This window comes from Cervus elaphus, chromosome 33 (genome assembly GCF_910594005.1).
Source record: "Cervus elaphus chromosome 33, mCerEla1.1, whole genome shotgun sequence".
In the NCBI taxonomy this organism is placed as follows: domain Eukaryota; kingdom Metazoa; phylum Chordata; class Mammalia; order Artiodactyla; family Cervidae; genus Cervus; species Cervus elaphus.
Window position 1 is genome coordinate 25,793,945 of NC_057847.1, and position 15,920 is coordinate 25,809,864.

Genomic DNA, 15,920 nt, shown 5'->3' on the forward strand with positions numbered 1-15,920 from the left:
CACTGGATATCTTGACATATACAAAATTTCTTTCTCTGTATCAATGCCTAAGTAAGAGTTCCAGCCATTCCTCTAACAGCCAAAATGGTGTTTGATACTTAATGTTTCAAGTGTCTCTATCCATTCTTGTTTATGCCAAATCTTTTAGTGTGCTTAAACAATATGAAAATTAATAAATAGATTAAATTGAGGTATTATTTTATGCTTGTTGAAAACATTTGTTTGCGTGTCAGTACTCTTTTCCTTGCCTTATTTCCCCTAAGATTTGATTGAGTTTTTCTTGAAGAATGTTACACGAAGCTGTAGTCCTGAGAGCAGTTTTCTGCGACAGAGCGCCCACATGCTGCCCCTCCATCTTCCCACCAGTCTTTCATGTGGGAGGAGGTTTTGTTGCTTGAGAACCTGTTTGGAAAATTTAACAAAATAATTGTCTGATCATAAGCTTGTACTAGAAAGACACCTAGGAACATGCTGGAGTGATTTTCTTTAGAAAGATGATAAACTCAGTTGACCATCTGGCCTATCCCACTGTATCTGTTACTGAGTTCTTCTGTGTAATGCTTTGAAGAAGTTGAATCCTCCCAGCATAGCCACTGAGACAACATTACATCTGATGGCAGAATTTTTTGTTAAATCCTTCAATATAATTCTACTGCAGAAAAAGTATTACTAGAGTCTCTTTAAAGCTAAGATCCTCAAGTAGGCAGATATTGAAACTAATAAATAAAGGATTGACCTCAAAATAAAGAAGGAAGGTTAGACACCATTTCTTCTCTTCTTTAATATGTAGTTGTGTGGTTTTTTTGTTATGGAGTTGTGTGAGCTCTTTGTATATTTTGAAAATTAAGCCCTTGTTGGTCATTACTCATCCATAAAATAGAATAAAATAATGCTCTTTGCAGCATATGGATGGACATAGAGATTATACTAAGGGAAGTAAGCAGACAGGGAGACAAATATTATATGATATCATTTGTATGTGAAATATAAAAAAATAGTATGAGCTTATTTACAAAACAGAAATAGACTCACATAGCAAACAAAACTGGATGGTCACCAAAGGGTAACCAGTAAAACCTGTCAGTTCCTAGTATTTAAAAGGTCAGATCGATGCTCTTGACCAGTGAGTAATTTTGAACTGTCTGTAAGCACTGGTATAATTCAGTGATTAAATTTGTTGTTAGAGTGGCTGTGCCTTAAAATTCCGTTGATATTAACAAATTAATTGCAGTCCTGTTCTTTCAGTAAATGGCTCAGCTCTGTGTTAAAAGGTGTCTGTGAGGCTAGTGGAGGCTATACCTACCATAATCTCAGAGGGGTATTAATGATTCTCAGATCACAGTCATAACTCTTTTACATGACTCTTCCTGTTAATATCATTCCATCTCCTCAAGGTCTGCCAACGTCAAGTAAAGGAAATTAGTGATTACCTGGGAAAAGGAGAATGAATGATATGTAGTCTACCTGGTCTAAGTAGTCTACCTACCTAGAAATAATAATTCTCCCCAAATCAAACTTAACATGAATCTTCATCACATTCCACTTATTTACAATGCCTATGTTTTGCCTTTTCCTAAATCTTATATTAAGAGTTTGAAAGTCAAACTTACTTTCTAATTCTTTCCTAGAAAGTATTGCTTTTCTGAAATAGGTACTGTATCTTATTTATCTTTGTATTCCCAATTCTTTGCACAATGTACATGCTTAGTAAATAATAGTTTTGTTAGTGACTGAATAGTTAGGCTTTGTTAACTATACTAAACATCATCTTATTTATCATCTTATTCTCTGAATATATCTTATAACACAAATTTACAATTTATATATTTCCTATTCTTTTATATGAACTAACTTTCCCAAAAAGGTTATAAGCTTAAAAGCAAAAACCAAGTTCTCTATTCTTTATTTCTCAAGTACCTAGTGAGATAAAATAGTAAGCCCTCAGTAATACTTAATATTGATTTGTAAAATCAGTTTCTATGTAAAATTACAATTCCTTATGCAGGGGTCTCTCCATGGTTTTAGAGAGACCTAGTTTAGAAATGTAGTGACAGTCTGTGGTAACTTAGTCATTCAGTAATTACTGTTGAATGTTGTTTGTGGTGGTTAGTCACCAAGCTGTGTCCAACTCTGCAACCCCATGGACTGTAGCCCGCCAGGCTTCTCTGTCCGTGGGATTTCCCAGGCAAGAATACTGGAGTGGGTTGCTGTTTTCTTCTCCAGGGGATTTTCCCCACCCAGGGATCAAACTGATGTCTCCTGCGTTGGCAGGCAGTTTCTTTAATGCTGAGCCACCAGGAAAGATGCACTGTTGACTGACTTGATATATTTTTAAGTAAAATTCACTGGTCTTAAATGTAGTTTGAATTTGACAGATATATGCATCCATGTAACCAGTTTCTCCAACAAGATCCAGAGTATAGAGCATTGTTGTCACCTAGTAAATACCCTTCAGTCCCTTTCCAGTTGGCCTCTTCCACCTATAGCTACCACTCTAATTTCTAATCCCATATGTTACTTTTACCTGTTCATGATCTTCATATAGATGGAATCATCCAGTATGTGTTCTTCTTTGACTCAACATAATGTTTTTGAAGTTCATGGATGCATTTCTTTTCAAGAGTGTTCATACTCTCATAACTTCTCATACTCTCATCACAACACAAATGATTTTTCTTTGTTCTCTAGGACTGTGAATTCACTTTATTATCTTTATCACTTTATCATAATATTTAGTGATAGATGTATCATCACTGAAATATCTGCATGTAAATTAAGTTGAAAATATAAAGACATAATCAGATGAAACTCAAATATCAAAGTTGTTTTTAATACAGAGTTTTTCACTAGCATACAATAAGAGTAGTTTTATCTGTCTTTGCTTTTGTGTATTTTCCAGACACACAGACAAAAATGAAATGTTTAATTTTTCCTTTGTATTGTATGTCTTAATAAAGATCAGATTAGCTTTCTTCAGTATGAACTTGGATAAGGGCAGTAAGAAACCCTATTGTTTCCAAGCTCTACGAAGATGAACTGGCGATGTGTCAGGAAAATTCCCAGTATGGAGCAGTTTTATTACAATTCAGTACAATTGGTTCTTGCATAACCTTTAGAAAATCATACATAAAACATTCTCATCTATATAAATAAAAATCACCCACACACTTTATTAATAGCTTTGTTCACTTTTTCCCTGGGACGTGTGCTGCACGCTCCTACTGTGCCCCCCTTTTCAGTCTTTTTTTAAGATAACTTTCTATAAGCTTTCTTTAAAGCAAAAAGGCTAGGTAATATTAGGAATCAAATACAAGTATAAGATAATTTCGATAATTCTTCCTCTTGATCACATACATAACTAGTGTTTCTAAGCGTCCTTTTTACATTTAGTGACAGGGAGTGTGGATTTTTCACAATATATAGTCAGTTTAACTTCAAGAAAGAAGAAGTAAATGTCGTACTTTACATGAAAATAAGAATCATAATTTATATGTGATGTGTTTGGGGGTTTATTTTCAAACATATACATTTTTAAGGTTTTTGTCACTGTTAGTATGACCACAGTAAATAGCATGGTGAAAGCAAGAACATACCAAGTTGAAGTCTCAGCCTTTTTTCCTTAGTCTAGTTCATTAGCAAAAATGTGTTTGTTTTCAGGTGTCATTTTCCTGAATCCCAATTTTAGAAAACCTTCCATTATTCCCCTAAAGTATGTGTTATAAAATACCCAGATAATTTAATAATAAGCCTTTAGATCCAACTGCTAATTTACAGGAAATACAAGGGTCAAAAGAACATTAAATGACATCACTGCCCAGAATGGGGGAAATTCTGCAGGAAAAATGACCCAGTTTCTTGAACAAATGAATAGCAATAAAGGGGGCATATGAGGGAAAATGGCTGCTTTTTTTAGATTAAAAGGGATTTAAGATGTGTCATTTATACCTCAAAAAGAGAGAAGGAGAGGGAGAAAATACTCTTATCAAAAAAGAAACAAAAATACTTGGAGGTAGTAAATAAAACAAGAATGGTAAAATATTGATAATTGTTGAAGCTGTGTGATGAGTATATAGAGCTCTTTACATTATTCTGTCTAGGTTTCAGATTTTTCATTATATAAAGTTAAAATACACACACAGAACAAGAAAGAAAAAAATTGATCACCATTGTCATCACAAACAAAATTATATTCACTCTAGGAATAGCATTTTAGTCCCAGCAAACAGTTGATGTTGTTCAATGCCCCAGTAAACAGTAGCATCCTATAAATTAAATTAGTGTATTTGGGGGAAGGAGGGCAAAGTCTTTCTAATACAGCTATTCTTAACCTAGAGCTCAGTGCTCTCTCTTCTCCCACTGGATACCGTAAAATAGTAGAAGGTAATTCTTTTTTTTAAAGGAATGATGAATTTTGAAAGGAAGATACCTCTGTCTTAGGAAAAGCAGATGGACCTAGGTTAACAGTGAAACACAGGAAGTCTTTCTGCCGTTAGCATTAGTCTTCCTCCTGTGCAGTGTGTGGCATTCACCTGGGACTACTGTCCTGTAATTGTGAAGTCAGCGATAGGGCCTTTCTCACAGCCAGCCCTTTTGATTCCTATATTATTCTCTAATAAAATACCTATTTTACTACAGAAGATTTTTTACCTTCTGTTGCTTTTGCTTAGTTCTATAAAAATGAATGCTGTTAATGAACAAATTAAACCCTTCACAAACATAATTTTAATACAATATAATTTGCCTTCAGAGAATTTTTTTCTGTGACATTGACTTCATGGTATTTTTCTAATAGAAAAAAGTCTGGGTCTAATCAGGACATAGAACTGCATACTATAGTCACAATCAGTATTTTGATGCTTACCCACATATCATAGCAAAGCAAGTTTGCAAAATTAATGAATGCTGAAAACAGTTTCTTCCATGGACCTGCTTTTCTAATTTGGAACACTGGTTTTCAGACTATGGAGGGTTAACCCAGCCTGGCTGAAGTGATCTAGAAAGGATCCCTCACAACTCTACATTTTAAAACAAATGTCCTTTTTTCTTGGAGAAGGAAATGGCAACCCACTCCAGTATTCTTGCCTAGAGAATCCTGTGGACAGAGGAGCCTGGTGGGCTGCCATCTATGGGGTCGCACAGAGTCGGACACTATTGAAGCGACTTAGCAGCAGCAAGCAGCAGCCCTTTTTTCTGAGTTCTCTAGAATCATTCTGCCATAGCAAATTTAAGAGCAAACCAAACATTCCTAAACCCCAGCTACATGTATAATTTAAATTATTAAGGTATCCAAAAAAAGCAATCATTTTGCATTTGAACATATTTGTAAAATCTTTTTAACGTATCTGTATAATCTATGATATCAATTAAATTTTGAGCTCTCAGCTGGAGCCATGTCTATCAGTTTAACTCTACCTAGCCACTATCACAATAACATGAAAGTATAAAGATATCTTGCTAAATATATCTTAGTTAAACTTGATATGTCACATCTTTTAAACCTAGAACTTGTGATGATGGAAGGAGAAAGTTTAAGTACCAAATGAAGTGAATAAGTCTGGGTTTTGAAAAATGTTACTATCAAGAGCATTTTTTGTAAAAAAAAAAAAAAAATATATATATATATATATATAAAATAATCCTAAACGGTTATAGCTACTGACAAAAAGATCATTATTTTATTTATTGAGTACTGTTTGTTAATTCTTCACTAATCACTGTATTTAGAGTCATACAGTGTGAAAGTATGTGCTAAGCATATATGCTATAAAATCTCAGTTAAGATTTTGGAGAACTACAAGTGGTGGAAGAGTAATGTTTGTTTCATAGTCTGTATAATCTCTGTCAGCCTGGGGAAAAAGAGATCATTTTCTTGAAGTGGTTGGAAGTACTGTAATAAAAAAATTTAAACCATGTTTTCTAATACATTTTATTAAAATTACCCATCTTTTGATGAAAACTGATGAAATCAGTACCCTCTCATCATAATGGCCAAAGCTCTTTAGCCCTTCACTGGAGTGCTTTTTATCCTAATTCTTAACATGTTTGCTTTCTGAATTCATTTAACATCTAAAAAGTTGTTGACAAAGAAATGTAGTTTTGACACTTCAGGAAAGACATTTTCTACTTTATCAAATTATGTTTCTACATGTGAAATTTGAGAAGGCACCAAAGTGAACACTAATTAATTTAAAGCTATTATATTAGCACTTCAATGCATTTAGAGGCAATCCATACTAATATTTAAAATTCAGTTTTTTACTTAACATCTTATTATCAATATTATCAACCAAATTGAATAATTTTTCTTAAAGTCATTAAAGTAATCCACAGGAACATTGTATAAAAGAAACAAAAAATCGTGTTGTTTTAAAATGAAATATATCAAAGGTACTGCTTTATGATGTTTTTGTTTTCAATAAATAAGGGTTTTTCCCCCAATAAATTAAAGCATCACATTATTAATACTTCCCATACTCCAATAATAGGCGGTTTTTCTAATTATCTCCCTAATACCTATAGGCAACTTTCAATTGTTTTTGCTAATATGACTAGAATGGTAAAGCCCAGAGTCCAATAAGAGTTAGTGACCTACACCTGAACTTGTGTGACCAAACTTTTTACCAGAGATGCTACTGACAAGAGAACAGATTTAAATTGGATTGCCTATTTCCTTTTGTTTTTTATGGTAACATGTAAGTGAGCGTGCAAATAAGTATCAATAGTTAAAAGACCAATAGAGCAGTTAAAAGAATAAAGAAGTTAGATGACATATTCAGTCAGCAAACTAGAATATCAGTTTCTGACTGTTTCTCCATCCTCCCAACTTCCCGTATGAATTCCTTGTTGGCAGGAACTGTCCTATTCTTCCCTGTATTCCAGATACATTGCCCAGTGTAGTTCATTGGAGCCAATGTAATGATTTAGGGCAGAAACTTAAAAACCTTTCATGAAATGTCGTTATTTACTACTGGCAGGGAAAACAAAGTGAAACTGGAATATGCAAAAGGAGGAGGAAAGAGTCTCTCTTATCTTACATAAATATAATAATGTTTGATGGAAGAGTACAGATGTTGAAAAACTTTTTTTTATTTTTAATTATGTCTGTGTTTAGCCCATATTTTGTCTTTAGAGCATATTGTGTTACCAAAACAAGCTCACTTTTCAAAAAGTTTGGGGATTTTGCTAAAGTGCAAACAACAGCTTATAGAAAATATAACACATACACACATATAACCAGCATAAAACTGCTTGCCACCGACCCCAAACTAATGACTAGAAGCGTCAAACTCTGGGTATGTATATGTGCAAGATTATAACTAAAGTACTTGATGGTTACTGATAGCATGTGTGTGTGTGTGTATGAGTTAGCAACCACATGGCAATGAATTCAGTATTGGTATTTGATAAATAAGGGTTAGAAATTTTGAATTGGAAACTAGAATAATAAATTGCTCATGTACCTTTAAAAGTATCTCGTTTTAAATTGAATTCTTACTGAGAGAATAACTATTAAAAATTTAATTGCAAAAAAAAATTTAATTGCAGTCTTTTAATCATTTTGCTTTGATTTTATACTAAAAACTACCAAGAAGATAACATTTAAGTGTATTTTTTTCACTATGACAAAGTTACATAAGAAGAGAATACCCTAGCACGTAAAGAAAAATGCAATTATTTTCTATTCTGAATCTCCAGACTGCTGTTTTAGAAAATCATATCTGATTATTTGCTCAGCAGAAGATTATTGAGTTGATTTAGCTGTGATTTTATTTAACAAAGCTTCAACTGCATTCCTACTGTGGAGTCCGAAAAAGGTAGAGAGATATAAATGATACATTCAAACTGTGATTTTTGTGAACAGGGCCATCGATGCACCCCTCGGAGCTAATAGCGGAGATGAGAAACAGTGGGTTTGCACTGAAACGAAATGTACTGGGGAGAAACTTGACCGCAAATGATCCATCACAGGTAATGATCTTTTTATCAGTAAGCTGAAAATGTCTATAAATCTAAATGTGATTGCTTGTGAATTGCTACTTAATGTTTTCCAATATGCATATATCCATAGGAAGGCAAGATAGAGTAAGAAAATGCCTAAAATACATCTTGATTTTGCTTCTTTATTATTTTAACCTAAATGAGAAATTGTTTTTAAACCTATACTTTAATAAACAAAGCTGCTTCTCTGGGTTTTTGTGGATAAAATACCTAACTGATCTGGTGATAAGGTTGTTATCTTTTTCTTTGCTGCTAACTTACCCTGAAGTGACGTTAAACAGAACCAATGAGAAGAAGTGTATAAAAATAATGGAAAATATTTTAAACAGTTACTTGATTAAACTGTACATAGATCCAGAAATGGTTGAGTTTAAAGGGTTGTAGATGTTCTAATATAAACCATTTATTTCATTTAATGAGGAAACTGGAGCCCACAGAAGTTAAGTGATTCCTTAAGGTCATGTGGCTATTTAAAGACAGAGCTGAGACTAAAACCCAGACTCCCACTGGCATAAACTTGTACTGCTCTGAGAGAGTCACATTCCATCTCAAACATTGCTAGGGATTGTACGTACAACCTATCTACTGTGTATAAAGTGAAGTGAAGTGTTAGTCGCAGTCGTGTCCTAATCTTTGCAATCCCATGAACTGTAGCCCACCAGGCTCCTCTGTCAGTGGGATTCTCCAGGCAAAAATACTGGAGTGGGTTGCTGTTCCCCTCTCCAGATCTTCCCCACCCAAGGATCAAACCCCAGTCTTCCCCATTACAGGCAGATTCTTTACCTGAGAATACCAGAGAGCTCTGAGCCACCAGAGAAGCCCATTTATTATGTATATGTACTGTTTATATATTTAATAATGTACTGTTGAAATTATAAAGGCAAAAAGTGTGGGTGTTTTGACCTTCCTGTAAAGTTTGTGATCTTCCTGGGTTTTATGTTTCATTAAATTAAAAAGAAAATATTTAAACCCAGAAGTGTTTAAATTCAAACTTAAGAGAGAATTGTAAAGCAGTTATCCTCCAATTATAAATAAATTTTTAAAAAATAAAAACGGAGAAAGGTTAAAAAAAAAATAAAAACGAGAGAGAGTAGAAGCCATGCTTTAAACATTTTGTCTGTGTTTCTCTATCGTCCTCTCCTAATAAAGCAGTCATCTTAATCTCTTAGGGCATTATGATCCTCCTTGGCAGATAGACTACAAAAATTTTTGAATTCCTCTTTCCAATCCAAAATGTCATACTCATCAACAGTATGTCCCTAATATAAAACTTATTTGTAAATGTTTCCTGACAACTAACTTGTTTTCTAATCTAGCAATTTTATGATGTTTTTGTTGACTTAGGAGTATGTTGCAAGCGAGGGTGAAGAAGATCCAGAAGTTGAATTTTTAAAGTCACTAACAACCAAACAAAAACAGAAACTCCTCAGGTGATTAAAAAGTGTCGGTTTAATTAATTAATTCAACTACATTTTTTCTTATGTTTCATTTTAGTGTCATATTCAACTCTGATCCTAAGTTCAAGGTACTTAATTTATGTATCACATTGATGTATTGATTTATTCTTCAGCTACAGTAATATAGTTTTGTCTTTCAGGAATATGAAAATGAATGTAAGATTATATACTCAGCTGATACCACAGAGTCACTGCACTTTTCAGAAAATTTAATTTGGAAATAGATTTATTTGTAGGTTTTACTTTTCATAGTAGATTTATATATCTTTATATACAGTTTGTTCTTAGAACAATATTGTGGGCCATGTGTTACTCTCTTTAATTTTGTACGATTTAAGAGGAATCCTGAAAATGCTAAAATTTAAAGTAAGTATGAATCATGTTAAACAGACTACCTCTGGATTAAAGAATCCAAGAAATGTCTGGTGAGTCCAATAGAGGGAGCTCATGTTGTTTCAATATGTGGAGTTTTGAGGATGGCTGGACAGAATCCAGTGAGGACATTTTTAAATACAGTATTTAAAAATGTAAAAATATATTGTTATTCTGAATTTCTGGAGAATATGCTCTTGAATTTTGACAGTGTAATGTTGTTTAGTATTTCCATATTTTAAAATAGTACATACATAAAATTAATGTTTCATTGATTAGAGCTTTATATTTGAGTTTGCAGTTGGTCCAGCTAATGTTACAGACCTTTCTTTATGCCACGGTGACGATTATGTTGAATGCTATATAATTTCAAATTCTTATTCAGTAAAAAAAAAATTTAATAGTCATTACTATAGAGGACAGTATAACTAGACAATTAACGTTTTTAATTTAAACTTATTGTGTATGTGCCTTGAATAATTTAAAAGGAAGAAAATTATTTGTTGTTTAATAAAAGTAAAGAATTTGTATTTGAACACCACTTTTTTTTTTTTTTGAACACCACTTTTAATGTTTCTAAGAAACTGTATTGTCTATTCAAAATTTTATATTTATCAGTGAAAGGGCAGACTATTTTTACATAGCCTATTACTATTTTTTTCTAATAACAGGAAATTAGATCGACTTGAGAAGAAAAAAAAGAAAAAGAAAAAAGATAGAAAAAAGAAAAAGCTTCAGAAGAGTAGAAGTAAACACAAAAAACATAAAAACAAGCCCTCCTCCTCCTCCTCCTCCTCCCCCTCCTCCTCCCCACTCTCCTCCTCCTCCTCCTCTAGTGACAGTTCAGAAAGCAGCAGTGAGAGTGACGGCAAAGGAAAAAAAGTACAGAAGAAGAAAAGAAAGAAAAACAAGCGTTCAGGGAACAACAACAGTGCTTCTGAAGAGACAGACAAGTCTAAGAAGAGAAAACGGGATGAAGAACGTTCTTGCAGTCACAGTAACAAGGAAAAGCCTAAGTTTTTAAAACAAGAGCGTTCTGGGGAGAACAGCAAATGGAGCCATTCTGATTCTGACAGAAAGCCCAGAAGCCATGACCAGAGTCCAGAGAAGAGAGGATCTGGAGGAAAGGAGAGGAGCAGCAGGAGCCAGAGCTGGGATGAGAGGAGTAGGAGAAGCCGAAGCAGAAGTCACGGCAGGTACAAGCCGAGAGAAATAAGGAAACGGCCGCGGCGCAGTCCAAGTGAAGAGTGGGACAGAAGTGACGCCAGAAGCCGTGGCACGGATGCGTACAGAGGAGGGAAAGTGCACAGAGAGCATTATCGGGAGATAAACATACTAGAGTGACACCAAAAGAATGGAGCAGAAGTAGAGAGTAGAGACTTAAACATGTGATGGTTAACTGAGAATAAATATCTCCACTTTTTTCTTGAATACCTTTAGCAAGGGCTAAATTGTATACTGTTGTCTTTCTTATACAAAGCTCTATTTTAATTTTTCATCTCTGTAAACTTCCATCAAGTACAAAACTACATGAATCCCATAAGAATAAACTTTGCAAATATTTGTAAGTAATCTATTTGGAGGCTGTAAAAATATATTATGTTGACACATGTTTCTTGTACCCTATACTGAAATAAAAACCCCTTATTACTCTGTGACATTTTCATCATTAAAAGAATGACAGTACATTGAATGGATATAGTTTAATTATTTTTTTCAATTCACATTTATTACTTTTAAGATTTGAATTTACTTGAAGCCAAGTGTAATCACTGTAGAAATTCCCTGGTATGAATTAAGTAATGAATTGATCAGTATTACTTTAAGACTTTAAACTCCTTTCAGTTGTTTTGCTCTAGGGTAAGAAGCTAGTTACATTTGGATGATGTGTTAATTTTCTATGCTGTCTTAACAAATTACCTCAGTCTTAATGCAAATACAGTTCTGGAGATCAGAAGTCTGAACTGGGTCTCACTGAGATAAAATCAAGGTGTCAGCAGAGTTGGTTTGCTCTGGAGGCTCTGGGAAAAATCTGCTTGACTTTTCCAGCTTCTAGAGGCCACCTGCATTCCTTGGCTCCTGGCCCCTTTCTTCTGTCTTCAAAACTAACAAAGTCGAGTCAAATTCTTACACCTAATTGCTCTCTGACACTTTGACATTCTGCATTGTTTTCTACTTTTGGGGACCCTTGTGATTACATTGGGCCTGTCAGGAGACTGGGATAATCGCCGTATTTCAAAATCAGCTGATTAGCAACCTTCATTCTGTCAGGAACTTTAATTCCCCTTTGCCATGTAACCTAACATCTTCACAGGCTCCGGGTTAGGACTGCTGTGTCATTAAGGGACCATTATTCTACCTAGGACAGATGGCCTTTCAACTACTGACATTCAGCCATTACACAGTTTACTTCTAAAGGTTAAGCATTTATTGTCATGAATTAGTAAACTATTTAGATATATTTCATAAGTATAGGTATGTGTGACATACATAAATTTAGCTATAAATTTCCCCTTGTGTTTCAAAGTGTATGGTAAAGGAGAACTATAGAAAAAATCATTTAGTTCAAATTACAAGTAACATGCAATTCAAAAAAATACATACTAGCCATCACATACACAAGTATTATTATCATGGTTCCACATTTTAAAAACACCTTTTTTCCATACAATACAAATACTCATTAGTTCAGATGGTTTTGAGAATTGGCAGTCCTAGTTTCATAAATTTTATAAGAAAGTAATTTAGAAGAATTACTGTAAGTGTGTATCTGGGGTGTGTGTGTGTGTGTGTGTGTGTATCTTTCTCATATATGCACACACAGATGTCCCCTGATTTACAAGCAGCTAACTGAAGGCATAAAACAACTCTTTGATTATTTACATTTTTAAGAGTTGGGAGAGGAGAACTTGAATTCCTCCTCCTGTACTCTTCAGTAACTTACTGTGCACCTCAAAGATCCCCTTCATTCTTCATTTAAAAAAAGAAAGCATACATTTGAGATTGATAAAGACTGCTAATTTACACCTTGAGTTCATCAGTGTCGCACTGATTATTTCCTATGTTATGCCTTTTTAGACTTTATAATTTTGATAATGTCAAAACCTATGCAATACTTACTGCCTTCAAGGATTTCTGAACCTGTAGTGTTCATGAAGGGAAATGTTGAAATGCATCCTGTAATTAAAGTGAATTAAACACATTATCATTTAACACTTACACAAAAGTGTGGTCCCCTTTTAACTTGAAGGTGGCCTCACGGATTTTTTAAATATCTGGCTAACTTATCCTTCACTGCTTGAGAAACTATAAAGCGGTCGGTACTAGTACCCCCAATATTCTTATCAACCCAATGGTGAGAAAAAGTCACATGTAGTTATAGAAAATGTTGGTTTGCTGTTTGACTTTCAGACTTGGTCACCCAAGGGTACGAGACAGCCGCAAGGGGTAGCATTCCCACTTGGCAAACTTAAAAACTGAAGGGAGGCATTTTCACGTATAATCTTAACATGGTAACAGTTTTAAAGAGGCTCACCTGACTTGTTCAGCGTATTCTAATGTAAAGGCAAAAGCAATTGAAAGTGATTTTTTAAATGTTAAGCATGTTGTTATCCTTTTGCTTTTGAAGTACAGGTAAAAACCAGAGACAAGGCTTATAATAGAACGTATGTCTAGTTGAATGTGTAGAGGTTTCCCTAAGTACTAACTCCAAAAAAGAATCCTCCAAGTTGAATGCGTATGATTTGAGAACAAAAGTCCTCAACAGTAACTTTTTTTTTTTAGAAAACCACAGGAAAAGTCTGGTGATAAGTCATTCTTCCGACCCTTAATAGAGAAATTCTTTTCAAGAAATCTGGGTGTACCTAGTGACATTTCTAATTTGTCCAATGGCCTGACATAGCACTGGCTAACTTCAGAGACTTTATTGAGGTCTCTTCCTCCCCTTTCCCTGGCTTAACATTTAACGTTATTTAACACTAGCAAATTAATTCCTGCAGGAGGTGCTGTCGATTTACAAATGGTCAGGCATGATCAGATTACTAGGTTAGGACTTGTGTATTTATCTGAATGTGGTAAGTTAGTCATCATTTAATTTAATAAATGTGCCAGAATAGGCAAGGTTGCTGCAGCATAGCAGCAGGTTTCTGCTTACCTTGCAGTGGGAAATGGAGATCTTGCTTTGTATCATACGGTTTTAATCTGAAGAAAGCTTTTTATCTGAAAGGCTTGGCGAGACCTTCCTTGCTGTTCTTCCAGGAGATGGCTTGCTGACAGTGAATCACTCAGTCGGTGCTGTTCGGAGCTCGGCGTTTCCCATTTTTAATCACCAAATATTTACTGTTTCAGCATTGACTGACTCTCAAGGATTTTAAAATCCACCTAAGCCATTTCACTTTTCTCCTTAGGAAACGACCACTGGGCTGAGGCGCGCTGGAGGAGGCCAGTCTGCAAGGCCGCACCCTCCACACCCTGTGCTTAATAAGATCTGGGAGAAAGCTGCATTTTAGCTTCAGTAGCTGAGGAGTATTAAGAAATCTTATTTCGATTTTCTGAAAAGAAAACCTAGATAGTTACCACTTGAAAAGAGATAAAGGCATGCAATAGCTGCTGGTCTTGGGAGCGGGTTTTTCAGATCAAAAAGGAGAAATGCTTTTTTTTTAAAAGTTGTGAGCAACAACTAAGACGGAGGGAACTATAAGGTTTGGGAGATGCAATGGCAACCCAGAACTGGTGAATCTCCTCAAACCCCGTTCCTGCTGACAGAAGCGGAAACAGATCCTCATCCTATACCCCCTTTCTCCTTTCTTCACGCCACACTTAACACCCTCAGAATATAACTTAATAGTGAAGCGGGGTGAAACGCAGGAAACGTCTTGGAACGGAAAGAAATGCACATTCTGGCCCAAACTGCCCTTGAGTCGCGTTTCCCTGGATCGTAGACACGGAAAACCCCAGTCCTTTCGGTCTGAAGGTCCTCCAGATGCGGTGGGCAGAAGCGGAGGTCCGGAGGCTTGGGTGCTGACCGGATCGTGGCTTCCAAGCACCTCGCCTTAGACTGAAAGGAGGCCAGATGGGGGCTGGAGTCGGGGGCTGGAGTGAGTCCCGAGCTGGTTTGCTCTTCACATCTCCAGAGGCGACTCCACCCCTGCGCACCGTGATGCTTTCCTAGACACGCGTCTGGCAACCTGAACGTACCTCAAACCCAGACGAAAGCCTGATTATTAGGGGGCCCGTCTCCCTCCTAGAATAAGCGAAGAGGCCGCTGGACTACCCACTGACAACGTGTAACAGGAAAGGGTGCGGGCTAACTCGCAGCACCGGTCCTCCTCCCCATCCCCGACCCCACCGGTGGCCCACTCAGAAATTCCAGGCTGTGGGCCAGGGGAGCTGCGCCCTGGGGACCAGGGCGCCAGGGCCGCCAAGCGCCCTCGCCTGCCAGTTCCTGCCTAAGCTCGCCCGGCCTCCCGCGCGTTTCTCCTCTGCAGGTCGGAGAGGGGACTTCGCTAGTTAGGAAAGCGAGCGAATATCTCTTGTCTCTCGGGCTCCACAGGTGAAGAGGGCGCTTTAGGACGCTGATGCTAATCTCTCGCTCCCAGGGCAAAAATGAAAATGTTGACTCTCGCCAGCAGAAAACTGATCGCGGTTGCCGGGCGAGGGGTGGGCGGTGGAGCGGGTTGGGGGGTGGAGAGGGGACTTATCAGTCTGCATTTTTTAAATAAATAGATCTCCCAGAAATGGTTGGATGTTTGCAAAACAATGTAAAATTCCTGGTATGAATTCTAAAGGAAGAGAGTGTAAGGATCTTGGAAAATCTAAAGCCTTGCTTTGCTTTCCCGGGTCCCTGAGAACAGGCCCTGGAGGAGCATGTTTCCACGGACTTGCTGAAACCTTCCCTTAACTGGAGTTGCAAACACACTGCATATATTTATATCAATAACATATAGGGTAGGCATGTCTGTATGTATTTACCTCATACATATTTCTATAAACTCCAGCGTCTGGAAAGGGTGGGGGTAAATAACACTGAACGGTTAAAATTATGGAGAAGGGATAATAACTGATTACTAATTTGAAAGTAAATAAACAGGTGAC

General features: G+C 36.1%; 1 protein-coding gene across 2 annotated transcripts in view; it reads left to right on the forward strand.

Moving 5' to 3' along the window:
- CIR1 (corepressor interacting with RBPJ, CIR1) overlaps positions 1-11,520 on the forward strand; it is a 37,022-nt gene extending 25,502 nt beyond the window's left edge. For both annotated transcript variants that reach the window (XM_043894187.1, XM_043894188.1), the window contains exons 8-10: positions 7,862-7,968; positions 9,343-9,428; positions 10,499-11,520. In XM_043894187.1, the coding sequence (XP_043750122.1) occupies positions 7,862-7,968; positions 9,343-9,428; positions 10,499-11,171 (866 nt within the window). In that variant the 3' untranslated portion in view covers positions 11,172-11,520. The remainder of the gene's footprint in view (positions 1-7,861; positions 7,969-9,342; positions 9,429-10,498) is intronic.
- The last annotated feature ends 4,400 nt before the right edge of the window (positions 11,521-15,920 follow it).